The following is a 27,426-nucleotide window of genomic DNA, read 5'->3' as shown; positions in this document are numbered from 1 at the left end:
AATAATAATAATAATAATAAATAAAGAATCGTTCGATTTTCCGAACCTTCGTTCATTGGGTCCGATCGGTGCAGCGCACGGTGAGCGAGGCAGGACTCCCGCTGAAACATGAACGAGGCTTGGCAAACGCAAAACGACGAGACGACATTTAATTCTGTCAGAATTAACTGATTTGGGCGGAAGAAAGTGAGCCCCATTCTCTCAAAATTATTTGTGTTAATCATAAAAAAAAGATATATCATAAATTAATTATATGATAAATTATATAATAATAATTATGACTGATATTACACATGACTCGTGTCTTCACCCCGCATTCATTTGGACCCAATTGATTTCAGTTTGCGAGGGCATTTGGGCGTTGTTTCCTCTTCCCGTCTTCAAATCGAGGTTCGAGAATCGGCCGCAGTTCCACTGAGTCACGAACGAAACGCTGAAACGACTCTTTTCCTTTTCTCCCGGAGCGACTCCCGCCCCCAGAACCACCGAAGAATCTCGGTTCGCCGCGGACGAGTCGTTCGCGAGTCTCGCCGCCCCACTCCCCACCCCCCACCCCCTCCAGAGCAGCCAGTGGACCCAGCGCAGAGCCTCCACTCTCCCCGCTCCCCGGGTGCGCTTTTCGGGACGGAACAGGACGCGGGCGGCGGACAAACGACACCCGGTCACCTCGGTGTCCCCTTCCCCCCCCCCCTTTTTCCTTCCTCGCGGATTCTCCCACACAGGGAGGCCCCCCTCTCCCAGAGATGGCTCAGATACTGCCGATACGGTTCCAGGAGCATCTGCAGGTAAGGCGGCGGCGAACCGCAGAACCAAAACAAACCTTAAATGAGTCACAACTCGGTTTATTTCGGGCGGACGGCGGCCGCGCACGCCGTGTCGCAGCAGGGCTTCGGAGCATGGGGGGGCTGCGGGGCTGAATATAGCCCCGGGCCTAGTTTTCTGCTGCCGGGTGGATGATGACACTGTAGAAATCCGACAGCCGGACGGCGACCGGCGCAGGAGGCTGCGAACGCGCCGCAGCACCAGAGTTCGACTCGGTGTGGTCGGCGGGGGGGGGGGGGGGGGGCTCGGACCGCGTCCGGCCGACTGCGGCGTTCTGACAGCCGGGGCGGCCGGGAGCGGCGGGGCTCAGCTGGAACCCGGGTGACACTTGGCAGCGCTACGCCCCTGCCAACGGAACACAAAACGCCCCGCGACGACACGGGGGGCAGCCGTGAGCGACGCGGTCCACGGTGGGGGAAGGAGAGTTGGGAAGCGACCGCGGTGTCGGAGAATAGGTCCAGAACAGAACAGCCCTCCCACCGTGTGTGCACCAAATTATGACGTTTACCAGCCCGAGTTCCACCCGTGGACCCAACGGTGGTGGATTTAGATTGTTTAGTTTGATAATTACTTCCTCATAAGCCATTAGAACACACGACTTAATTGAGTGTCTTGCACCAAAAGGAAACTTTATGACGCGTTGTAGCCCCCCCCCCCTTTTTTTATGTAGCCCGTTGTTATGGTAACAGCAGGCAGTGAAATGGCCTTTCACTAGTGAGCCCCTCCACCCCACCCCCCTCTGCTGCCTTCCTCTGGCCAGTGGCCCTACTTGCTCAGCCAAAGATCCCTTATCCGCCAAACTGTGGCAGCCAAGAAAAGCCCCCAGGCCTCCAGACCTGGTCCATCCCTGAGACCACCGGTGTTGCACCTGCCCAGAGGGTTGCATAGACGATTCCCTGCCCCTCGAGGCATCAGATTCCCCTTGGGCCTTGGCACGAAAAAAATCTCAGCGAAATCGCCTTCAGATACATTTTTTTTTTCTAATTTCTGGTTCGGCGCACGTTGATAAGCGGTGGGCTCGCGTGTGCTCTTTTGTTCCAATCCTGCCGTGAAGTCCAGGCTCTGCTCCACTCATATCCCCCTGTGAATCTAGGTGGCTCCAGCAAAGTGAAATATGCTTGGAATTTGCAAACCCAGGACTTTTGGCCTCAAGTTGTTTAGCTTTTTTTTCCCTCAGCCTGGTATTTAATGCTCTCCTTCAATGCAGTCTGTGCCTGGGGGTTCAGAAGCCTTACAAAATAGAACCACAAACAAGAACAAGAACTTGGACCCAGGTAGTGGTAGAGTTTGGCTGAAGCGTGATTTTTCACGTTTTTTCGCCCTTTTTTGCGTTCTAGGGCAAAACTGTGGTTTGATGGTTGATTTTAATGTAGGCTGGAGGAGACAGAACAGTGATTAGGTGAATAAAGATAAATATTAGAATATATATATATTAAGCGCTATTTATTAAGTGCTGGTACAAGGTTTTAAGAGCATGTACCAGGGGTCTGTTCCGGAAAAGAGATAAAGAAGAGAGGGAAAAAAAAGGGAAGGGGTCTTTTCCAGAAGAGCGAGAGAGTCATGGAGAGACAGGGGAGAGAGAAGCGAGAAAAAGAGAGCGATCTCTGGGGGGTGGCTGGCTATATAGTCTCTGTGGTGACCTACACTGGCAGATGTCACAGAAAGTGTAAAAGCTGAACATTTCTTTTTGACACAAGTTTGACATTTCAACAAAGATACTACAAGACTAAATAACATGACCCTATATGGTTACATGGAAAGTGAAAAGAAATGGGGGGTAAGCGTGACGACCAATCAATATTAGCAAAAATTGTGTTATTTTACATCAGGTTCTTGACTATTCAACCCTTAACAGGACTGCAAATGCTTAATGTGAACGTGGGGAATGAAGTGCTTCTCTGAGTTCTGTTGTTCCAGTTGTGGGAGAATCGACACTATTCAGACTGTTCATCCACCTCGGCACCTTGGCCGTGCTTTTCCCATGCCACACTGTCATTAACATTCAACTGTATATACATTTATGCTCCTGCATTTTTCTCCTTTCCTCTTTTACACTGGTCCAGTCCAGTCGATAGTGCTAAGTCCTAACGTGTGTAATTCATTGACTGGGTAGATTTAGTCGTCTGCGTCCTAGTTGTTTCTCGTTCAACAGAATGTGGAGTACACAACTACGCTGTCCAGCCTGTGGTTCTTGAATTATATTCGTAGCAAGATGGATGATGATGATAAGAGATTGCTTGCTTGTGGAAATTATGATGTCAAACTAAGGCAGCTTACACTGCCTTGATATGACTGACCGTGCAATCATCTACTCAATTGCCTGCAATGCCTTGCAGCATCACAACTCATGGATTTGTTCCTGCAGAGTAAGGTCAGAGGAATGAAACTTGCTGCAAGGCAGCTGCTCACACACTGCTCAGTGGTGTACTGTGTGTGCGCAGCAGTGAAATGATGCCGTGGCGTCTGACCAACAGGCGCAGCAGACAAATGAGCTAAGCAAGCCCAGTAAATCACATCAAGGACAGGAAGCAGGAAGGCAAAACAATTTCATAATTTTCGGTCCAACAGAACACAGATGTGGCTGTGACAGCAGCTGGTTGGGGTGTGCTTGCGTGTCTGTGACAAGTTAAGGTAGACATAGAGACTACTGTGATAGGGACTCACTCACATGGCGAGGACATGATTTTTTTTCCTTCTAATGCAAATTTAAAATAGGATACACACTCTCTGGCCTATAACATTCACTGACAAAAAAGGCATAAATGCTAGTTGCTTGCATGAATATGATTTATAAACTTAAACTTGAACATGGTCCCAAATACAATGAGGCGAGTTGTATTTCTGTCTCCTATTGTCTGGGTTACCCTTTTATATCAATTGGCATTTAATCTAATTGAGTTACATATAATCCCTCTATGAATTTAAATGTAATGAAAAATAGGTTTAAGCTTGTGCACGTGCCCATACAAAGTGCTAACGTTGGCAGATCTTTCAGTGTTGTTCATGGAGCTTGCACATCACCCCAGGGATCTAACACTCCTTTCCTTTCCTGGCAGAAAAGGTGATGAATCTGTGGGGAGACTTCACAATCTACGACTTGCCAACTACCCTAAAGCTATGTTTGTGTTCTTCTAGCTTTGTTATAATAACGCTATCCCAGTCAGATGACAGTTTTGTGTGTGTGTTAGTTAGAAAATGTTTTACTGGAGTCAGTCCTCATGTACAGACTGTAGATTGTTTACAAAGTGTATGTTTTCGACTGGGCACGTTAGGTGGTCATTAAATAGCGATTTAGTCGAGAATGTTTAGAGCTGTGTCTGTGCGTACGAAAGGGGAAGTTGTCTGTGTGTCCGGTGAGTCAGCCACCCCACCCTAACCCGTACATTACTCAAGGCAGGAGTTAGTGGACGCGAACAGACATTGGTTTTCCCTGAACCTCCCTCCTTAAATTTTCACGACAGGTTCCATCCAGACTATTCCGCAAGCTGTTGAGACACACTCAAGACCATATCATCCATGACATTATCTCAACCACCCCCCACGCAGTCATATTCATGTTTCACCTCTGCTGTCTATCTGCAGCCCTCTTCCTTTCCCGTCCCAGAGATGGCTTAGCAGCTTGGAGGGATGCGGCGTGCGGCTCTAACTACCACAGATCCCATCTGTGCCCCCTTTGTTTCTGAGGCCTGTTCTCATATTTCCCTATAACTTTGCACAGACTGACTGTGTCTATATGAAGATGCAAACCTCTGACCTCGTTCCGGGCAATATGGGTGGTTTCATTTGACGTGGAAATGATTCATTACAGGGACCCACCACAACCTTTCTGTGCAGTATGACCACTATAGCCCATTGTGCACCCTGACCAGGCTGTTTATATCTTTTCTATTGTGCTTTTGGAAGTGATTTAGAAGGGCATTGCAGTTTGGAGTTGGCTCTCTCTCTCTCTCTGCACTAGAGAACGATGGGCAGATAGCACTGTCCTATAGTGAGTAGTGTGAAGATTCCTTTCCTCTTGCCTCAGACTGCATAATAGAGGCTGCTGGTCATCAGTAAGGGCCACATGGTTAGTTCTCTCAGCTCGGTCCAATTTGATTATGGACACAAGAATTTCTCTGTTTAGCGCTAATTGAACTTAAGAAGTGTTTTGCATGGAGATTGGATTCTACTACCATAAGTCATACTAGGAGGTGTTAACACTGACCTACTCACAGTGTCGTCGGGTCTTGGGGTAAGTGTAAGTGTGTGAAGTAAATTAAATGGATTTGCTGATAGTGCTTTGATGGGGATCCAGATATGGACTCATTGGTATAACAGATACCTCTTGATTGGGGAAGTTCCATACCTATTAATACTAGAAGATCTGATGATAATAATGATGGCTGGCTAAATAGTTATTAGGCTACAGATAATTATAGATGTTGTTTAAGAAGTATTGCTATAAACAGGCAATCATCAGTATTTAAATCGTATCATTGTTTTTGATTCCTTGAATGCATAGGTTTTCTGTCATTAAACATTGCACAGAAAAGGGTGCAGTGTGTGCAACAGGATATTACCAGCTATTTTAATCTCTGTTTTTATCCTTTTATCTGCTGTTTGCATATTTGTTCCCTGGCTCTATTCACAAAAAGCCTCCTGCCCGAGAAGCAATCCTTCATTATTATCCCTGGAAAACTGGAGCAGAGCTACTGTTAATTTGATGGAAACACCGTTTTGCTCAGCTTGCTACACTTTTATTATTTCAAGTCAAATGTCAGTAACTGCCATGTTTATTTTCCCATTCCATTTTTAGCTCTCCTGGTGGATGCTGGACTCCTCCAGAACCCTTAAGATCCTCCTGCTAGGAATATTCCAACACTTTCATTTTTTATTTTCATCTTAAGATGCGGGCACCTCCAGCTTTGCTACAGTTCTTCTTCTGCTGTTGTTGTTGTTGTTGTTGTTGTTGTTGTATGTTCACTCCAGCCCATAAACCAACCTGTCCAATCGGTATTGTGATCATTAATATACCAGATTTTCCTGTTTTTTGTTTTTTTTTCCGTTTGTTTTTTAATCTTGCAGTTGCAGAACCTGGGAGTGAATCCAGCCAACATTGGATTCAGCTACCTGACCATGGAGTCGGACAAGTTCATCTGCATCAGAGAGAAGGTGGGCGAGCAGAACCAGGTGGTGATTGTGGACATGTCCGACCCGACTAATCCCATCAGAAGACCAATCTCTGCTGACAGCGCCATCATGAACCCCGCCAGCAAGGTCATCGCTCTTAAAGGTAAGGACATAACTCAACCCCACAGGCAAACGCCAGACACAGACACGCCGCCACTGACCGCCAGTCTGCACTCACTGTTAGCAACAGCACCACATTTGCAGAAATCGTATCACAGTAAAGGGATCAGAGTGGTGCCGCTAACTCCCCGGATACCGGCCTACTGGAATGATGATGCCTGTTTCAAACTGCGAGCGACACACACCATATTGTTGTGTTTCATCTTTAGCCTTCTAGTGTTGGTGGGGGATAATGTGGTCCAGAGATGACTAATGCTCTATTTTTCCCATGCTATAAATATGTAGAGTGCACTCAGTTCTGTTGCTTGAATGTGCTAAATTGGTTGTGTACATTGATTTTCTGCCTCTGAATCCAGCCCTTGCAGCACAAACACAAGCTCTGATCAGGTTGATTTGGCTGTAACGCTTCACCCTCTCTCCTTTCCTCCCCTTCCCTCCCTTCTCTTCCGGGTCCTTGTTTTCTCACTCTCTGATTGACACTTTGCTTTCTCTCCCCTGCTTTCTGCTCTTTCTCAGACGGTAAGTTGCTTTCTGTCTGTCTGATCGCCTGGCACTCTGTTGTGATGATACAGTACCCATGTTACCGCTCATTAAAGCTACCCTCATATCCCTGCCAAGTATTACAATCAATAACCAAGCAAAATACTGTTTGGCTGATTTATATCCAAAAGTGACATATGAACACTCCCGTACATCACCGCACTCCCTGTACATCACCACAACTTAACCAGCGGGGACATTTACTTTTTTCAGAACTATACATGTGTTTGCATGACTTGTCGTATGCTGGTGGAGTGTATGTGTGGTATGCATCATGTGATATCACACAGTGAAAGGAGTCGGGCCACGATGTGCGTGTCTGTATTTGCACGCCTGTGTGAGTCATATCCATGTCTTGATCTCTCCTCGCAGCATTCAAGGTATGCCATATCATTATGTTGATGGTGGTCTGCAAGACAACTGCACTTTGTTCCCCACTCACAGAGCCCATGTATGATCTCACCTTGCTGCCACGGCATTAATATCACGGCTATGGAGTCACTCGGGAGCTAGAAAAGGTTTTTTGGTCTGGTCAGGGAGGATGTTTCTATTATACCTGTGAGCATAAAAACCAACACATACTGCAGGAAATCCAGTTCAAAATATGTTCGGCACTTGACAAAATCATTCAAAAATCAATATTCAAAAATATTTGCCAACATCTTCTGATGAATAGGCTGCATTGTGAGACCTTTCAATTTATACAATTTTTTTAAATCAAATCTTTGTACTACAAATCTGTTTGTCTTAAATTTAAAAGTGCTGTTGCATATACTGATAATTCTGTGGACACATATTGTAATACAGGTACTCCTCACTTAATGACTTACGTGTTTAATGACCGTTCAGACTTACGACCAGTCTGTATTGTACGCTGTGTTCAGTACCACAGTGTCTCAGCGTCAAGCATCTCATCGCACATCACCCTTTATATACTATATACACTATGTGTACTTTATACACTGTATATACTATATACGCTATATACACTATGTGTACTTTATACACTGTATATACTATATACGCTATATACACTATGTATACTATATACACTATATATACTATAATCACTATATATACTGCATACACTGTATACATCTCATCATCGTTCTCAGCCTCGTTCCCGCAATCTGTCAGTATTCACTATACTAGTGTTCTCAATGACATCGCCCCCTTAGCGTGAAATAACACAGGTCCTCACTTATCGACCAATTCTTCTAACAACCTGGTCCTAGGAACTGAATTCGGCCGTTAAGTGAGGAGTACCTGTAATTATGTTTTTCAACACAACTTTTACTGATAAATGGGGTTCCACACTTGGAACAAATGGTAAAACGGTCACACTCCTACTAGGAGAAGTATTCCAGTCCGTGTTTCTTTTTTACTGCCCCTCACTCGCATCACGTTCAAATGACACTCGTGGAAAGCGTCATATACAGGTCAGGCAGAGTTTGTTATGATGCTCTTTGAAAATATGGCTTTTCTTTGACCAGTTGTTAGTCACCCCGGAAAGTCAGCTACGAAACCCTTTGAAATGAACCTCTCTCCCTTTGGCTCTGCTTCACTCATGCTTCCACGGTTTAATAAAAGGGGCCTGTTAGCCATGTGTTGTATCACTCACCGTGCTCAGCTTTAAAAGTTGTTGTTGAGCTGTCGCTCCTCTCACCATGTCCCCCCCGTCTACACCTTTAATTCTCACCCATCAGCCGCCAAGACCCTACAGATCTTCAACATCGAGATGAAGAGTAAGATGAAGGCTCACACCATGACAGAGGAGGTCATGTTCTGGAAGTGGATATCCGTAAATACCGTTGCCCTGGTGACCGACACGGCTGTCTATCATTGGAGCATGGAGGGGGACTCCCAGCCTGCCAAAGTATTTGATCGGCACGCCAGTCTGGCGGGATGTCAGATCATCAACTACAGAACCGACGAACAACAGAAGTGGTTGCTGCTGATAGGGATCTCTGCACAGGTATGAAAACACCCCAGCTGTTCAAAATGTACGCGCTGTATGGTTTGAATGTGAACTTGTAACCTTAACTCATTACTGACTTATGATAACCATGAATTACTATTAGGAATGTGGTGCACCCAGCCCCATTAAAAATCTCAACACAAAATGGGACCCATGGGATTTGTGGAGAAAAATGCTTCCACACTGTGACAAAAAAAGAAAAAGAAAAGCCTTCAATGTAAAGGAATAGCATGAGAAGCTTTCAAAACCATGCACGGGTAATTGCATTTGACCTATGGAAACGGTCGAAAAACCTTAGATACCACAAGGTGATTTAGTTTGGTCCGTTTCTACAAAAACGTTCCGAATTGAGGAATCACTTAAACAAAGAGCAGTTGTCTTGCGACGTGAGGGGACCCCCAACGTGCCCTTTGCAGCTTTGACATCCCTCCTTAGATCTTTGAGCAAGCAGACCGTTAACTCCCCTCTACACTCTCTCACCCCTTTCAAAAGCTTTACATTTTAAATGTTTCTGCTTTCTCTATTCCTCACATCCACTCTGCAGCAAAACCGCGTGGTCGGGGCGATGCAGCTGTACTCCGTGGACAGGAAGGTGTCCCAGCCCATTGAGGGCCACGCCGCAGCCTTCGGAGAGTTCAAGGTGGAGGGAAATGCCAAATCCTCCACCCTCTTCTGCTTTGCTGTGCGCTCTCCAGCGGGAGGAAAGGTAAGAGGGTTTATTTGGCTCAAGATCGTTTAGCCTCCTGCTTTGATCGACCTACTAATTGTTCAAAGGGGTTTGTCAAGTCTCGACAATATATACTGTCAAATAATATGCGGTTTGTGTACGCAGACCTGAGAGGGGTTGAGCACCTTCTGAAAGTTAAGACATTTTCACTTCAATATAGCATGAGATGCCAGGTTGAAGGGTTGAAGTTTCAAATGTATTGGCATTTGTAATAAATACATTGACCATAGCAACCAACATTAAAACAAAACTTACACTGTGTGTGTGTGTGTGTGTGTGTGTGTGTGTGTGTGTGTGTGTGTGTGTGTGTGTGTGTGTGTGTGTGTGTGTGTGTGTGTGTGTGTGTGTGTGTGTGTGTGTGTGTGTGTGTGTGTGTGTGCATAATACATAAAGACATATTCAGAAAACATCTTACTGTTTATGTTTGGAAATGGCAAGACAGCAGCTGCTGATGTTACGTGGCAGGACAGGCAGACAGGTTGTGATGTTCTGTGGTCCTTTTATAGTCTGATTTGGGCTACACGTGGACCCTTCTCCTTGCCTCCTTTCTCTTGTCGGGCTTGTCTGCAGTGGTTATTTCCTCACGGGCGTGATTTTTGCCTTCCAGTTGCATATCATTGAAGTTGGTCAGCCAGCCGCAGGAAACCAGCCATTTGCCAAGAAAGCGGTGGATGTGTTCTTTCCCCCAGAGGCCCAGACGGATTTTCCTGTCGCCATGCAGGTGAGAATGCGCGCACGTGTCACGCCTCTGTTCACCCCTCTCCGCTGACTCGCTGTAGCTGCCCGCATCAAGTTTGAATCCTTGATGCTGGACCTTCAGGGCAGTCGCTGGATCTGCACCCACACACATTCACGTGCCATACGCCCCAACCTGCTCTCTGAGGTCTGCAAATGAGAAATGAAATGAAATCTGCTCTTTCGGGAACACCTGAAGACCTGATGCATACCTCGCTGTGACTAACTACTCTTGTTGAGGTTGACTAGTTTTAAGTTGTTGTATTGACATAACAACACATGAGTTGTTGATGTCGACTAGTTAGTTGTTTTTCTTTTACATAATGTACTAACAACATGTGTACTCATCACATCGTATTAAGATTTAAAGAAAGAAAAAAAAAAAGGAAAAATTAGTAACAACACTATTTTATTGTTATTCCTTCCATCATCTTGCACTTGTTTCTGGTTGAACGTAGAAACCGGTTCTCATGTACTTAAGTTCAAGGTTGCTCCAATGGTTGATGGATGTGTTTCTAGCCTCTCATGTGAGTCGTTTTGGACAAAAGTTTAACGAGGAAATGAAAAGGAGGAAACACATTCAAGTTGTGATGATTCCAATCCAAATAGGCCAATTCACTGACCCTGGTTGACTTTGAACTCTTGTCAACCTTTTCCTCAGATTGGCGCTAAGCATGGTGTTATATACTTGATCACAAAATATGGCTACATCCACCTGTACGACTTGGAGTCGGGTGTGTGTATCTACATGAATCGAATCAGTGCGGAGACCATCTTTGTGACCTCCCCTCATGAACCCACCTCCGGAATCATTGGGGTCAATAAGAAGGGACAGGTGAGAAGTTCCCTTGACAGAACTATTTAGAACTATTTTATCTTTAAATGATATGAAATGCTGATTCTATCTTGTTTAAATTGCATTTTTTTTAGGCCTCTACCTGACTCCTACCTGAGAATTTTGTCAGTGGAATCGGTTTCCGCTGTTCCACGCTAAAATTTGACTATTTGGCGGAGGGGGCACGGAGGGTACTGAGACCCAGTTTTAAAGGGTATTATTTAAGACTGATTTGAAAAGCTCTGACGTTACCGGTACTGTTAACGGTATTGGAAAAGAAAATTGATTTTCTATTTATTTAGGCTATATACTGTAACCCGTTTCTAACTTGCAATAAGATGAAGATATTCGTCTAAGAACCATTTTTGCTATTATTAGAGGAGACATCTCGCCTCTCGCTCTCTCCCACTATATCACCGGAGACATGCGCGGGGGGGGGGGCGGCTTGGCTCCCTCCGCCTGGCTCCCCCACACGCAGGAGGAGATCCGGCTCTGAGTGAGTGACAATGGCACGGCGAGCGCAGATTGCCCCCCTCTTCATGCATAATGCGCAGAAAAAAATGCAGTGTTATTCTGCTCTTCATTTGTTTTAGTTTTTCTCTTAAAACATAAAAAAAAAACAAAAAACGATAAGAGTACCGTTAAAGTACCAGATCGATAAGCAGTATCGTTAAGAGTAATAATACCGTCAAAATCTTAACGGTACCCATCCCTACTCCTGCCCTGTCCCCGTTCCTCCAAATAAAACAACTATTTTTAGTTGTTTTATTTGGAGGAACGGGGGCACGGCTCTCTGCGATCATGGCGCATGGAAGAGCTCTATTCGTGCCGGTGTCCGGGCGCGGACAATTCACACATACAGTATATAAATATATTCATGATTCCCCTTATTTATAATTCCTCATTGAAATGTTATCCCTGTGCATTTAGTAAGCTTCTGTTTTATCCTGTTATTGTAATGCACACTGACCGACTGATTTAAAAAAAAAAAAACTCAACTTCAAGAATCTCATTCGACTGAGTGGAATCCGACTGATGATTAGACTCGTCAACTTTCAGGGGGTGGCCCTACATTTTTGTATGCAGGACACTTTTTAAAGCTGTGTGATGTGTGTACATGTATTCGCACCCTCTTCCCAGGTTTTGTCTGTGTGCGTGGAAGAAGAGAATATCGTGAACTATGCTACCAATGTTTTGCAAAACCCGGACTTGGGCTTGAGGATGGCTGTGAGGTCTAACCTGGCCGGGGCCGAGGAGCTCTTTGCCAGGAAGTTCAACACTCTGTTTGCCCAGGGAAGTTACTCTGAAGCAGCTAAGGTCGCTGCCTCTGCCCCTAAGGTGCGTCTACATACAAAGATGAATTCACTGACATGACATTTGACATTTCACTGCATATATGTATGAAAGTATGTATATGTATGTGACAAATAGACGTCTTGAATCTCTTGAATCTAATTCGCTCATTGAGCTGTGTGTGAGTATTTTAAACTCACCTTAAACATGAGATGAGTTGACCCATTCTTCTTTCCTTTCAGGGCATCTTGCGGACGGCAGAGACCATTCGTAAGTTCCAGAGTGTTCCTGCCCAACCTGGGCAGGCCTCGCCACTGTTGCAGTATTTTGGCATCCTGCTGGACCAGGGCCAACTCAACAAGTTTGAGTCTCTGGAGCTGTGCAGGCCCGTCCTCCAGCAGGGCCGCAAGCAGCTGCTGGAGAAATGGCTGAAGGAGGACAAGGTAATGCCAACGAGGCAATGAGGCATAAAGTCTGCACTTGGGCTGAGCAATTTTATTGCTTGGTGATATCAACTTAACAATCTGTCCAATAACCCGAGCCATAAATATATATTTATGTCTTTTGTATATAGTTTGCAATTGCAGGTGCAAGTACAGTAATGTGGAGTACAGTATGTCTGCAATACTTCACCTTTCTGGTGGGAATGAGCAGGGAGAGCGCACTTTGTGTTGACCACTTTACAAGTTGTGTATCACAAATGAACACAATTGATGGTTCTGTCTGCTCGTTTGTCAATCTGTTGTTTTTGGATTACATTAAAGTGAAACTGTTTAATATGCTGAAATAAAAATAAGTTAAATTGCAATTGATTGCGATGTTCCTCTCAGCAGCTTTTTTTTAAATTTTTTTTAATTTTTTGTATCTAGTAGTCGCTATAGCATGTATTGTGTGTATTTACATGGACTTTTTTATATACGCTACAGATGCTGTCACCAACCTGTGCAAGTAATGTTGTCTCCAAACATGGATACTAATAACTGAGTGATGTAACGTTGCAGCTGGAGTGCTCAGAGGAGCTGGGAGACCTGGTGAAGGCTACTGACCCGACCCTGGCACTTAGTGTGTATCTCAGAGCCAATGTCCCGAATAAGGTCATCCAGTGCTTTGCCGAAACCGGACAGTTCCAGAAGATAGTATTGTATGCCAAAAAGGTAACGCTGTTGCGTCAAGTTCTGCACTTGATTGGTTTGAATAGATTGCTGTGCATTCTGATCAAATGTATTATTATTTAATTTGCATTTTCTCTGATTTAAATATGTATATGACATACATCGTTGCACGTCATCTATATACACATTTTGTATGTTTCACTTTTTTAAGGTGGGCTACACTCCAGACTGGGTATTTTTGCTGAGGAATGTGATGCGTGTCAGTCCAGACCAAGGACTGCAGTTTGCCCAGATGCTGGTCCAGGATGAGGAGCCACTGGCGAACATCAACCAGGTACATATACCATCAAGACCATCCCAGACACTTCATTCATTCTCTACATACTGAAAATCCTGCTCTTAATGAACACTCCTACACATGTACACACACACACACACACACACACACACACACACACACACACACACACACACACACACACACACACACACACACACACACACACACTCGCACACGCACACACACAAACATCCACACAGTGCAACCAATGTGGGAGCCTCAATCTGTGTTTTGCCAGATGTACCAGCAATGCCAGGAATTCAGACTCTGTGACCCCTGCCCCTCCTTTTAAGACCACATCATCTCTCTTCTCAGTCCCCATTTTAACCAGGAAACCTGACTTGATGCTTTCCTAAGCTTAGCAGAAGAGCAGTCTCTCTCTGCTGTAGCCTTTCTACACAAAAGCAAAGTGCTAGAACATGTGGCAACCAGGCCAATGAAGAGAAGTTCTTCCGGTCCATGTGTGCGGACTCAGAATCATACATGAAATGTACAAATTCGAGCGTGGTCACATTTCCCCTGGCTCACTCGCCTCAATCTCCCTCTTTGTTCTACCGCTGTAGATCGTGGACGTTTTCATGGAGGGCACCCTGGTGCAGCAGTGCACCTCCTTCCTGTTGGACACACTCAAGAACAACCAGCCGGCCGAGGGGCACCTGCAGACGCGGCTACTTGAAATGAACCTCATACACGCTCCTCAGGTCTACCGTCCGTCCAATGACTGCGACTCTTTACCGCGGGGAACGTGTTGGCGTGCACGCAATGACGTGAACACGTGTGCCCTTTTTTTCTTTAGGTCGCCGATGCCATCCTTGGTAACCAGATGTTCACACACTACGACCGCGCCCACATTGCCCAGCTCTGTGAGAAGGCTGGTCTGCTCCAGAGGGCTCTGGAACACTACACTGACCTGTACGACATCAAGCGTGCTGTGGTGCACACGCATCTGCTCAATGCCGAGGTAAGGGTACAAATCCGTGATCGTTATTTGTGAGAAAAAAACAGCAATTTTGTCCTTCGGCGGTGGTGTGTGAAATCACCCGTTGACCTTACTTTTCCTGCTGTTCTGATTTTCCCCTCTAGTGGCTGGTAAATTTCTTTGGCTCACTCTCAGTGGAAGACTCGGTGGAGTGTCTTAGGGCCATGATGTCTGCCAACATAAGGCAGAACCTGCAGCTGTGCGTCCAGGTAGCATCGAAGTATCACGAGCAACTGGGGACTCAGACGCTGGTGGAGCTCTTCGAGTCCTTCAAGAGCTACGAGGGTAGGTGCCGCTGCACGAGAAGAAACAAGGACCTCTCTGTGGTCGTGGAAAGCGTTCAAACAGAAGTTTATAACACCGTGCAAGTCAAAAAAAATAGATCGCACAAAATGTAGATCTCCACAATCCCCACTTCAAGCTCATATCTATGAACTGTTCAACACGACTTAAATGACAAAGATCGGGTCGGTTGGCTGGGTTACAGCAGTCTCCAAACCGACAGCAATTGGAAGTTGTAATATTCCTGAATATTCCTTTCATAATCGCTGTATGCATTCAAAGAGTTGCTCTCTGTCATCCTGAGACTCTTCTCTCGTGGTTTTATGCCCTTGAGCCCTCAGAGTGCTTATATGTGGAACTTCAGTGTTTTAGAATAAGTAGCGGAGTGCAAATTCATTCACAATGGATATGCACTGCGCTCAGCAAACAATAAACTGAAGTGGGTGAATGAATGAAAATAAAGAAGTTAACGCCGCTCAATTTCTCTTCCACGTCGTGTCTATTCAAGGTTTGTTTTACTTCCTGGGATCTATTGTAAACTTCAGCCAGGAACCCGACGTCCATTTCAAGTACATTCAGGCCGCTTGTAAGACTGGCCAAATCAAGGAAGTGGAGAGAATCTGTAGGGAGAGCAACTGCTACGACCCAGAAAGGGTTAAAAATTTCCTCAAGGTAAAATATTTGATCCTGTTGTTTCCTATCAGACAATGCCACAGTCTAATTGCCTTTTACCACCGACTGAATCACACATCACATTGACATCAGTTCCTCTTGTAAATATTTTGCCATTTAGGAGGCAAAGCTTACAGACCAGCTCCCCCTGATCATCGTCTGTGACCGTTTCGACTTCGTCCACGACCTGGTGCTCTACCTGTATCGCAACAGTCTGCAGAAGTATATAGAAATCTACGTGCAGAAAGTAAGATCGAGACTCCTCCCCCGGGCTGTCTTGGCGTCGCCGGATTTTCCTAAACTTGGCTGCAAGATTATTTATTTTGTCTTCAAATTCAAACTAGTTTGTGGGCATTTTGAAAATCGTTCCTGCTTTAATTCCAGGTGAACCCCAGTCGTCTGCCGGTGGTGATCGGAGGTCTGCTGGATGTGGACTGCGCTGAGGATGTCATTAAGAACCTCATCATGGTGGTCAGAGGGCAGTTTTCTACTGATGAGCTGGTGGAAGAGGTTGAGAAGAGGAACAGGTACTTTAAAAACAACACATCTGTAACTTTGTTTTTTTCCCCTATTCCTGTTCTGTACCTGTGCTGGGTGGCTTTACATCAACCGAAGTTAAGGGGTTTGAGTCCAGAGGACTCCCCTTTCTAAAACTAAACTCAGTTGTGAGACCGTCAGATGTGCCCTTCAAAATGGTGTATTTTCGGGGGATCTCTGTACCAAAAAAAACATGTCTTTCTGTCAGATTAAAACTTTTGTTGCCGTGGCTGGAGTCCCGCATCCATGACGGCTGTGAGGAGCCTGCTACCCACAATGCTTTGGCAAAGATCTACATTGACAGCAACAACACCCCGGAGCGCTTCCTGAAGGAGAACCCCTTCTACGACAGTACTGTGGTGGGACGTTACTGTGAGAAGAGAGACCCCCACCTGGCCTGCGTGGCTTATGAGCGAGGACAGTGCGACCTGGAGCTCATCAACGTGTGTTGCCGAACCTGTTCTTTTATCTTGACACCCCTTCACGTATTTTCACCAATTTTATTTTAATTTGTTTTGTTCGTGCTACTCACGGGAGGATCGTTTATCGTGTGATTCAGGTCTGCAACGAGAACTCGCTGTTCAAGAGTGAAGCTCGCTACCTGGTGCGGCGGAAAGATCCGGAGCTCTGGGCAAACGTCCTGGAGGAGAACAACCCCTTCAGGAGACAGCTCATCGACCAGGTCAGGTCTGGCACGTGGCCCTCCCCTCAGTGATGCGGACAGTGAAAGGAAAAATAACTTGTTTACGGCCAGGCATGTAGTGGTACCAGGTTTGTTAATGTCATGGATGCAGGAAATGTGGACTACAGTGTATAGCCCCTTTCCCACATGTAAACCCTAATGTTGTTGGATAAAAAAATATGCGGAAAAGGCAGTAGGTAGTCATTCCTACCATTTCCCTAAAGGGAAATGGTGGGAATGACTGTTACGGATACATAACGTAATGCTTGCGCAAGAGGTGTGTAATCATGCGAGACTGGACAACAGACCAGCGCGGTCTGCCTCCCCGTGCCGTGGATTCTTCCCTCCGCAGACGGAGAGGGGACAGAGCCCCCGTCCCCTGAGGCAATAACCCTAAATCCAAAGTGATTAAATCAGTGTGATCATTTTCAACCTGTCCTACACTCCCTGCCTCCGGAGAGGGAACGTTCTCCATCTGTTCTGCCTCTCCCTCTCCGCTTGTTCCCCTCAGCTCCACGCTGCAGTTTAGCCGATGTCCCTGCGCCGCACCCCTAACTGCAAAAGACACAGCTGGGCTCTGAATGGCATTTTCAAAAAGAAAAATAATAAAAATTGATGAATAAAATGACCTGTCTCCGTAGAGACTGGATGTGTGTCGGTTTCTCATCTTTGCAGCCGAGTCCAACAGTTCAGATCGAACTGGCTATTAGTGCTTTATTTGGATTCGGCTCCACCCCTACTTTACTGAAATGTTACTGCTTCCATTCCAACCTACCCCCGATCACAGTCTTTCTGGCAATTTGCCGGACATTTTACTACTTTGAGAGTGGGGAAATTTATGGAACGACTTCAACGGAACATCGATATCGGCTCCCATTCCCACATGACGCCAGTATGGAACATTGCCAGTAGATTTACGGCTTTCAGTGCAAGTGGGAAAGGGGCTCATGTTGATCATCATATTCTATTATGTTGATCATTATGTTCTATTGACCCCAAACTAATAGTCTAGATCTTGGCCATTGAGTAAAGGTGGTGGACTGGATTGTTTTTTCTGCAACGTGAAAATAATCAAGGTTTTTGTCCCAGTGTCTGTAGTGACAAAATGGTACCGTTCATCGTTAATAATATCCTATTATTTGACCAATTCGCAGGTGGTGCAGACAGCTCTCTCAGAGACCCAGGACCCGGAGGAGGTGTCTGTCACAGTCAAGGCTTTCATGACCGCAGACCTGCCCAACGAACTCATTGAATTGCTGGAGAAGATTGTCTTGGATAACTCTGTCTTCAGTGAGCACAGGTGCACGAGGCTCACGGCCGTCGCCGCTTTCAGCAAAACCCGCAATTGTGTCCCGACGGTTTTAATCAGGAGCGAGGGGTTTACGTGTCTCCGGGCAGCAACCCAAGTGGTTAGTTTTCTTGTTTGTGTCACTCCAGAAATCTCCAGAACCTCCTGATATTGACGGCCATCAAGGCAGATCGCACCCGCGTGATGGAGTACATAAACAGATTAGACAACTACGACGCTCCGGACATTGCAAACATCGCCATCAGCAACGAACTCTTTGAGGAGGCCTTTGCCATTTTCAAGAAGTTTGACGTCAACACCTCAGCCATACAGGTCAAATAAAAAGCACTTATCTATACAAATGAGTTGTGAAAAAAACGATACTAAAACCCGGCGTATAATCGCGCATCACAGTATGTGATGTATATGTATAGTATATGACATTTCATACAGTAAGTATGAAATGTCAGTTGATGTTAATTTTACTTCCTTTTTCCGGTTTCCCAGGTATTGATAGAGCAGATCGGGAACTTGGATCGAGCGTACGAGTTTGCTGAGCGCTGTAATGAGCCGGCTGTGTGGAGTCAGCTGGCCAGGGCTCAGCTCCACAGAGACCTGGTTAAAAGGGCCATCGACTCCTACATCAAAGCTAATGACCCCTCAGCATATATGGAGGTGGTCAATGCCGCCAGCAAGAACAGTAAGAGCACACCGAATAATTATATTGATTTTTTCCTTTCTCCGAGACTGAATCCGGGTCATTGATCAAGGACGAATGCACTGTCCATTTTTTTCTAGATAACTGGGAAGACTTGGTGAAGTTCCTCCAGATGGCTCGCAAGAAAGCCAGGGAATCTTACGTGGAGACGGAGCTGATATTTGCTCTGGCCAAAACAAACCGTCTGGCGGAGTTGGAGGAATTTGTCAGCGGGCCCAACAACGCTCACATACAGCAGGTGAATGCTTCGATCCGAGAACCGCCGTGTCCTCTCCGTTGCCGCTTTTGTCGGGATGCTGACCCGCTCATATCGGGAGAGGCAGAAAGAGCGGACGTGTGTCGGTTAAGCTCTCTCGCTCGTTCTCCCCCCAGGTGGGCGACAGGTGTTATGAGGAGGGGATGTATGAAGCGGCCAAGCTTCTGTACAACAACGTGTCCAACTTTGCCCGCCTGGCGTCCACGCTCGTCCACCTCGGGGAGTACCAGGCCGCGGTGGACGGCGCTAGGAAAGCCAACAGCACACGGACATGGAAGGAGGTACCTGGTACAACAATAAGACCAGTCCTTGTGCATTAATATTGAACTCTATAGCAATTGTAGTTGTAGGATTGTGTGTTTGTAGAGGGATGAAAGTCGTTCAAGATCACCTCTGTAATCGCATTTATTCCCCCTCCCCCTGTTTTCAGGTGTGTTTCGCTTGTGTGGAGGGTGAGGAGTTCCGCCTGGCCCAGATCTGCGGCCTCCACATTGTGATCCACGCCGACGAGCTGGAGGACCTGATCAGCTACTACCAGGACCGGGGCTACTTCGAGGAGCTGATCGGCCTCCTGGAGGCCGCCCTGGGCCTGGAGAGAGCCCACATGGGCATGTTCACGGAGCTGGCCATCCTCTACTCTAAGTTCAAACCCCAGAAGATGAGGGAGCACCTGGAGCTCTTCTGGTCCAGAGTGAACATCCCCAAGGTGTGTGTGTGTGTGTGTGTGTGTGTGTGTGTGTGTGTGTGTGTGTGTGTGTGTGTGTGTGTGTGTGTGTGTGTGTGTGTGTGTGTGTGTGTGTGTGTGTGTGTGTGTGTGTGTGTGTGTGTGTGTGTGTGTGTGTGTGTGTGTGTGTGTGTCATAGGGCTTTAATATCCGTATCCTGTAATGAGACGAGAGTTAAATGTTGTCTTTAAGGCTGCTTTACAGTAAACAAATGCATTTTTCTGAACTTCATAGACTGTTTTAGCTCATCCAACCAATGCCTATCCAGTGATGATCTCTTCTCAGTTATTTCTTGTTCGTAATTATCTTGCATGTACAAGTTCCGTGTTTTAGCGGATTGACTGATGAATGCTGCGTTCTCAATTACCGCCGTTGTTCTCTTCCCAGGTGCTACGAGCGGCAGAACAATCTCACCTGTGGGCGGAGCTTGTTTTCCTCTACGAAAAATACGAGGAGTACGACAACGCTGTCATCACTATGATGTCCCACCCGAGTGACGCTTGGAAAGAGGGGCAGTTCAAAGATATTGTTGCTAAGGTAACACGAGTAGTATGTTCTTTATGGAAGATTGTGGAGCGACAAAATTACCTCTTTCTTAATCATAGACTACTGGATGTGTTTATGGATGTTTATTCATTTCTCTTCAGGTTGCCAATGTGGAGTTGTACTATAAATCACTGTCTTTTTATCTGGACTATAAGCCCTTACTACTAAATGACCTGCTGACTATTCTGTCTCCACGGTTAGACCACAGCCGAGCTGTCGCCTTCTTCTCAAAGGTAATCAGCAAGCAGCAAGTGACCCAATGGCTTTAAATGATCGACTGCCTTAAGTGACTATACAGGGCAAGATTATATCAAGATGACATGGCTTGTGTTTGCTTGTCAAGGTAAACCAGCTGAAGTTAGTCAAGCCATACCTGAGATCTGTCCAGAGTCACAACAACAAGGGAGTTAATGAAGCCCTCAACAACCTGCTGACAGAGGAAGAGGATTACCAGGTCTGTCTGTCGGACATTTGTTAGTGTTTTTATGTAATTCTTCTGCATCATCCTGAGAGATGGGTTGATTCAGAATTGTATTTTGTTGTAAAAGGCTGCAACATTTCTGCAACATTGGATTCTGCTCAGGCACTTTAGATACTGTAGACATTATTTGAAATACAGCAGTATGTGTGCTCCAATGAGAGGATGTACCATTTGTGGTCACTAGGGAGCAGTACTGAAAAAAAAATTTCAATCAGGTTTTTCCCAGTACATTTGCAGATCCAAGGAATTTGGCTTGGTGACGTTGCTCGAAAACAAACAAGCAGTTGGTTTCATGTGGGCTTGTGCTTTATGGTGTAGATTAAGTCATACACAATTAAAAATAAAAAAATAAAAAAATAAAAAGAATGTGTACACACACAGCATAAATGATAGTATAAAACGGCTTGAGCTATTGAGGGAATCTTTACAAGAGGGCAGTAATAGGTTACCATAGTTACATTGACCAAAAATACAGATTATGTACATAATGAGATTTTGTACAAATACATATGGACATGTACTTAACATGTATACTATTGTATAATATTTTTTGTGAACAAACTAATCGACAGCTAAACAAGGCCAGGGATTCTCTATTCTTAAAATGTAGTTGTTTTAACATTGTGTGTGTGTGTGTGTGTGTGTGTGTGTGTGTGTGTGTGTGTGTGTGTGTGTGTGTGTGTGTGTGTGTGTGTGTGTGTGTGTGTGTGTGTGTGTGTGTGTGTGTGATCCAGGGCTTGAGAGCATCCATTGATGCATATGACAGCTTTGACACCATCAGCCTGGCACAGAGGTTAGAAAAACACGAGCTGATTGAGTTCAGACGGATAGCAGCCTACCTGTACAAGGGCAACAACCGCTGGAGACAGAGTGTGGAGCTCTGCAAGAAGGACAAGCTCTACAAGGTACCAGATACAAATAAAAATTCCGCACAGATTTTACGATTCGCTGCTTGCAGTGTTTAGCTTGATAAACATCAATTTTCCAGCACTGCTCTAGGGCTGGCTCTGTGTAATCCAGTCGTTCTCCATCTGAGGTGCCAGGCCTCCACAGGGTGTCGCCAGAGATTGCAGGGCTGTCGACGATTCGAGGCATATGTTTCCTAGTGGTCAAATATTGGTTCAAAAATTCACATGAGTTCAAATATACGTAATGTAAACCTGTAAACTATATGTTCTGATGTAATATATGCCCTAAAAACTGTAGAATCAACATTCAATAGAACCAATTCTGACAAAAACAATCACCCATTGGGGAAACTAAACAAACAAAACGATGTGTGTTTATATACTGTGTGTATATGTATATACTGTGCGTATATATACTGTGCGTACGTGCGTGTGTATATGTAAACAAACGTGTATGTTATTGAAATTGTTCAATGCCACAGAACTGTTGAGTTATCTTATTGTCTCGATTCAATTTAAGGAGTACAATACAAGATCAATATTTTAGACAACATCTGCAAATCAGTCACCAAAGTGGAAAAAACAAAGCATTTAGTGTGAAAACAAACTGCCACGTTTGTGAAAACATTCCAAATAGTTTCCATCTTCACTTTCCTCAGAACAAGTCACTCTTACACTAACTTTCCCCACAGGACTTGAACGCATCACGATGCATTAGAGCCTCCATGTCAACACCGGACTCTGTTCAATTCAACCAATAAAACAAGTTTTAACTAAATTTAACACAGATTCGCACAAATAATCTTGTATTCAACAGCACATACAAAGTGTTTAAGGATCTTTCAGTATCCGGTTTGGTTTTAAAACATCAACAATCTGACTTTGGTGATTGACCACTTGCACGGAAGCTTCCAGTTTATGACTGCAAAAACCGGCCCCTTAACCAGAGAAACTGAGTTCCTCCATGTGTCTCCCAGGATGCCATGCTGTACGCTGCCGAGTCGAAGGACGCCGAGCTGGCGGAGACTCTGCTCCAGTGGTTCCTGGAGGAGGGCAGGAAGGAGTGCTTCGCCGCCTGCCTGTTTGCCTCCTACGACCTGCTCCACCCGGACGTGGTCCTGGAGCTGGCCTGGAGGCACAACATCATGGACTTTGCCATGCCTTACTTCATTCAGGTCATGAGGGAGTACCTCGCCAAGGTCAGAGCTCCCTCTCCAAACACGCGAGTCCCATCTCAGATCAGTAACTCGATGGCAGATGTTAGGTTCAGTTACCCCGGTAACTGTTAAATATGATGTTGATTTATTCATATTTGCTGTCCACAAACAAGAAATGGGGCTGTACATTTTTACCCATGGCATCGCAAATACTCATGTATCCATCAATGATTTTGTCTTTCTTGCGTACTAAATTAGTTTGTTTTTTTTCTACATTTGAGGGGTGGACAGTTTTCCTTTTTTATAATGTGTGGTATAAATCATCTTGAAGCAAAAATATGTATAGATTCTGAGTGATTAGATTTGCCCTTTTTTTATTTATTTTTAATTTTTTATAATTTTATTTGTCATATGGGCAACCTTTCTGCCAAATGTGGTCATTGTTCGCATTTCCTGTCATGTTTGACCTCGTGGACACGTCAGATCATGCATGGTCATTTCTGTGGGTTATCTTCCAGGTTGATGAGTTTGCGGAGAAGGTGACGGTCTCTGGCCCCTCTTTTTACTTCCTCTTTGTGTTCTGTCTTAATTGTGTTGTCACTTATCCCAGTAGGTTTCTGACGTAGGAACCTAGCATGGACCGTAGACTTAATACAGTGCAACCTAACGTAGCGTTAACCGGCAAGCTCGTGTCCTGAAGAACTACTGTGCGTGTGTGCAGGCTTTTTTTGTGCAAGGTCAGCAGCGCCCTGACTGAGATATGAGATAAATGCAGCAATGTTTATGGTAGGACGTCTGCGATGCGCAGAGAAAGCAGAGAAAACATTGCAGTCTATTTACAGGCCACCTCCAGCCAAGTTCACGTCCTGATTTTCCCCCTTCAATGTTTCTTCAAATGTAAAAACGCAGCTGAAACTTGCACTCACCTGAAATTGGCCGTAGATGCTGAATCGCTAAGACGAAAAACTGGTCTTCAGTTTTGGTGCTAGTTTTGCCGCTAAAACCAAAATGTCTGGCGGCGGCAATGCATTGAAACAGGCCACGCCATACAAAAGCATTTAATATCTCAAAAATACGGTAGGTGGCCTCTGAATATATACGCAACCAAATATGGCCTCGATGAATGAATATGTGGCCCTTCGGGGGTAATCAGTCAGCAGCGGTCATCCAATGGCAACATTCAAGTAGCACTTTAAGGAAACACCCAAATTAAATAGACACTTAAATGGCCGGCCACTGTTATTGTTACTCCAGCCAAACCCTCCACATTAGAGGGTTTTTATTAACGGCTTCACTTTGGATTTGGGCTTCTCTCCTGATCTGTGGTCCAGTTTCTTTCGATTCGGGCCTGCTGAGAGCCCTGTAGCTGGAAGGCTGAGTTGAAGGATCTAAAGCCTGCGCCACCGTGTAGTTCCTCAGGACCGGCTTCAGCCCCCCCCCCCCGACCTAATGGAGACCCCACTGCTCTCTCACCTCTCTATTTCTTTCTCTCTTGGAGCCACATCTCACGTTACGCAACCACACTTTGTTCCAAGCTCTTCCTGATCTCGTCACTTCCACGTGTACTGATTTAGTGCCACCGGGTGAGATGTACGGAGGGGGGGGGGGGGGGGGGGACTAGTGTTTTTGCACGGGAGAGAGTTGAGGTGAATGAGGAGATGTCTTAAGATGGATCCCAAGGTTGCTAACTCCAGGTTCAATTCCCGGCGCCTGTCGGAAACGGTGATAATAGTAATACATCAGGACGAGCCTGCAACCGCTAACTTGGAAGGCTCTGGGATCCATCATTTCCTTTCCCAGTGGAGGGCCGTTCAATTTATATCATTTTAAGCCATTGATTTTTTTTTTTTTTTTTTTTACCCCCTCAGAGATCAGCCACCTTGTGCCATAAATCTGCGGTGATACTATTAGGGAGCGAGCTCGGGACCCAGTCAATGTAGAACCTGATGGAAGAAAACACTCACTCCTTCGCTCTCTCTAGTTTAACACTTAAAGCGCTGCCGGGCAGGATATCTAATGCAGGACTCCTGCCGAAATGAGCACCCGAGCCACTTCACCACACAATACGCATGACAAAGAGGAGCTCACCACATGATGCTCACCACATGATTCCATGATTGATAGCTTGCTTATAACCCAGATCCAAAAAAAAACCTTGATTCAATTTTGTGGCCCTGCCAGGGAATGAATGGGACGACTGTAGACGCTGTGACAGTCGTTGGCTGTTATGTAACTGCAACCGCGGATGGCTGAATCTATACTTTCGGCATCCATGCATGGACCTTTGCAAATCCTTCACTAAAGACGTAATGAATTGCTGTTTTTATTTGTTTATTTATTTTTTTTAATCCCTGCTTTTAGGAGTACTAAAAGGGGTACATTTAATGTGGTCACTCACCTCTACTGGAAGCTCTAATGAAAATGCCCACTTAAGCTGCATGGCATATGCTAGGTAGCTTCAACATAGGTGCACTGTGAACTCTCTATTATTGCTTTTATTTATGGGTTCTGTTTGTGGAATGGTAGGTCTGGTGTGTGTATTTTTAATAATGTCTTCATGACGCAGTGCTTGGCCATAGCCCTCTAAAAATACCAGCATTTGAGTGGAATTTCAGGTCCACTGTAGGATATTATAGAATTGTAGCAGTTATTGGTGGAATCCTGGAAAAATATTGTATCTCCAAGGTGATTTTTTTTTTTTTAAAGCTGCCCTCTCCTCCCAAAAGTCAACGTTACAATGTAAATATCAGGATTTTCTTAAAGATAAATACATTGGAATGGAATTTTCCCTCTGAATCGTTTTTTGGAGTGTCAAGATTTTTGCAGGATATTTTCCCTATCAATGTCCAGAAAATAAGTGAGCTCCCTCTGATCTGTTGGTGTGTTTTTATTTATTTTTGGTCTGTGCCCTTAGGTGGATCAACTCGAGGAGGCAGAAGGCCAAAGGCAAACCGAGGAGGAGGTGACAGAGCCCCAGTCGATAGTGTTTGGTATGTATGTTTGGTATGTTAGATAAGGCCAAGGCTGGCCTTGTGTTCCTGAGGGGTGGAGCCTAACCCAGTTGACTTATTATTGAAAACCACAGGTAAAAATTTGCATATAATCTAACTGTGTGTGTGTGTGTGTGTGTGTGTGTATGTGTGTATGTGTGTATGTGTGTGTGTGCGCGCGCGCGCTTTTTTCAGGTCAGCAGTTGATGTTGACCGCCAGCCCTGCGCCGGTGGCCCCACCGCCAACCTACCCAGCCTACGGCTACGTGGCCCCGGGCTTCCCTGCAGCAGCGCCTGCATATGGCTTCAACATGTAGGCCCCCCTCTCCACCTCCCTAAAGTCCCCTCTCACACTTTGGACCAGAACCACACCTTAGTCATAGCCAGTCCATGCACAGTGTGGAGACACCAGAGCCAACACAGCACAGCCCGCTGTCTTCCCTCGATAAGACACCCTGGTGGACCACCACCACCACCACCACCACCACCACCCTGCTCCTCTGAGGGACCCTCCACCTCCGACTGTCCACAGTCAAGCTAACACATCAGGCGCTCCACTCACCCCACCTCCTAGTAGAACCTGCTTCTCAGCTCCTTCTGTCACCTCCCCCTCTCCATTGTCCCTCCTCTTCGGTGGAGAAAGAGCCGCGGTTGGAGCCGCTCCGCTCGACTTGGAAACCTATATTAACCAACCACGCAGCATGAAGCCACCGCCCGAGACAGGAGGTCCCACACGGACGAAAACGGTAGTCGCATTAAAACCGCTCACGCTTCCCCCAGCTCTCCTTCTGCTGTTTCATATGGACTGTATGACGCCGCAGAACAGATATATATTTTTTTTTTTCCTTCGGTCAATGTTTATGTTCTCTCTTTGAGTAACAGCACTGTTGAGTAAGAGACTAATTTGGAGGCTTCAAGGGAAGGGGGAGAACGAGGGGGGCGAGGGAATAGCGCCTTTCCCCCCTCCTCTCTCGCAAATCTCGGTCGTTTGTTTTCATTACTGTCTCGTGCTCTGATTATAAGACACTGTGCAATAGAGTTTTTTTTTTTTTTTCTTTTTTGTTTTTTTCCCCGTTACGATCGGTACCGAGTGTTTTTCGGGAGGACGGGGGAGGAAAGGCAATGCTGTATACGTACTGAGAGCGTCCGAGGTACCGCGTGTGTTCGCGTCGGGTTCTGTCGAAAGAAAACGAAAAACCGGAGACACTCAATGAGATCCTCCCTCGCAGCGCTTACCTTTTCTTCTGAATCAGAATGACTATTGACCTCTATTGACTGGAATTTGAACGTCTAGGGTTCTAAGAAGATGCAAGTACGAGAAAGAGGTGTTGCAATTTAAAACACACACAAAAAAAAATCGATATATTATGAAACAAAAACTACTATACGCCGTTGTCTGTGCATGTGCTGCCAAACTATATTGCTGCAACCAGGAGCACAATTTTCATGTCACACGAGTACATCAAGTATTACTACTGTTTAGAGAGAGAGAGAGAGAGAGAGAGAGAGAGAGAGAGAGAGAGAGAGAGAGAGGA

The 27,426-nt window shown here is 45.6% G+C and overlaps 1 protein-coding gene across 3 annotated transcripts; it reads left to right on the top strand.

Annotated features, from left to right (window-relative positions):
- Positions 1 to 743: 743 nt before the first annotated feature.
- cltcl1 (clathrin, heavy chain-like 1) lies at positions 744 to 27,409 on the top strand (the record flags this gene model as incomplete). 3 transcript variants are annotated; one of them, XM_080004455.1, is made up of 32 exons in its annotated part: positions 744 to 785; positions 5,887 to 6,094; positions 8,358 to 8,626; positions 9,174 to 9,335; positions 9,964 to 10,077; positions 10,753 to 10,926; positions 12,067 to 12,264; positions 12,462 to 12,662; positions 13,221 to 13,373; positions 13,543 to 13,665; positions 14,235 to 14,372; positions 14,468 to 14,632; positions 14,755 to 14,935; positions 15,441 to 15,604; positions 15,726 to 15,851; positions 15,989 to 16,131; positions 16,350 to 16,584; positions 16,701 to 16,823; positions 17,978 to 18,123; positions 18,261 to 18,444; positions 18,619 to 18,811; positions 18,910 to 19,067; positions 19,202 to 19,366; positions 19,516 to 19,791; positions 20,197 to 20,346; positions 20,457 to 20,588; positions 20,699 to 20,809; positions 21,571 to 21,741; positions 22,722 to 22,943; positions 23,420 to 23,446; positions 25,816 to 25,891; positions 26,087 to 27,409. In XM_080004455.1, the coding sequence occupies 32 exons, from the start codon at positions 744 to 746 to the stop codon at positions 26,206 to 26,208; spliced, it is 5,052 nt and encodes a 1,683-aa protein (XP_079860581.1). In that variant the 3' UTR covers positions 26,209 to 27,409. The 3 variants fall into 3 exon arrangements, with proteins under 3 accessions (XP_079860581.1, XP_079860582.1, XP_079860583.1); XM_080004456.1 differs by lacking the exon at positions 23,420 to 23,446; XM_080004457.1 differs by lacking the exons at positions 21,571 to 21,741; positions 22,722 to 22,943; positions 23,420 to 23,446; positions 25,816 to 25,891; positions 26,087 to 27,409 and having other exon boundaries at positions 20,557 to 20,588; positions 20,699 to 20,773.
- Positions 27,410 to 27,426: the final 17 nt, after the last annotated feature.

This window comes from Zeus faber, assembly GCF_960531495.2.
Source record: "Zeus faber genome assembly, chromosome: 7".
NCBI lineage: Eukaryota > Metazoa > Chordata > Actinopteri > Zeiformes > Zeidae > Zeus > Zeus faber.
This window is presented reverse-complemented; position numbering and strand designations above follow the sequence as displayed.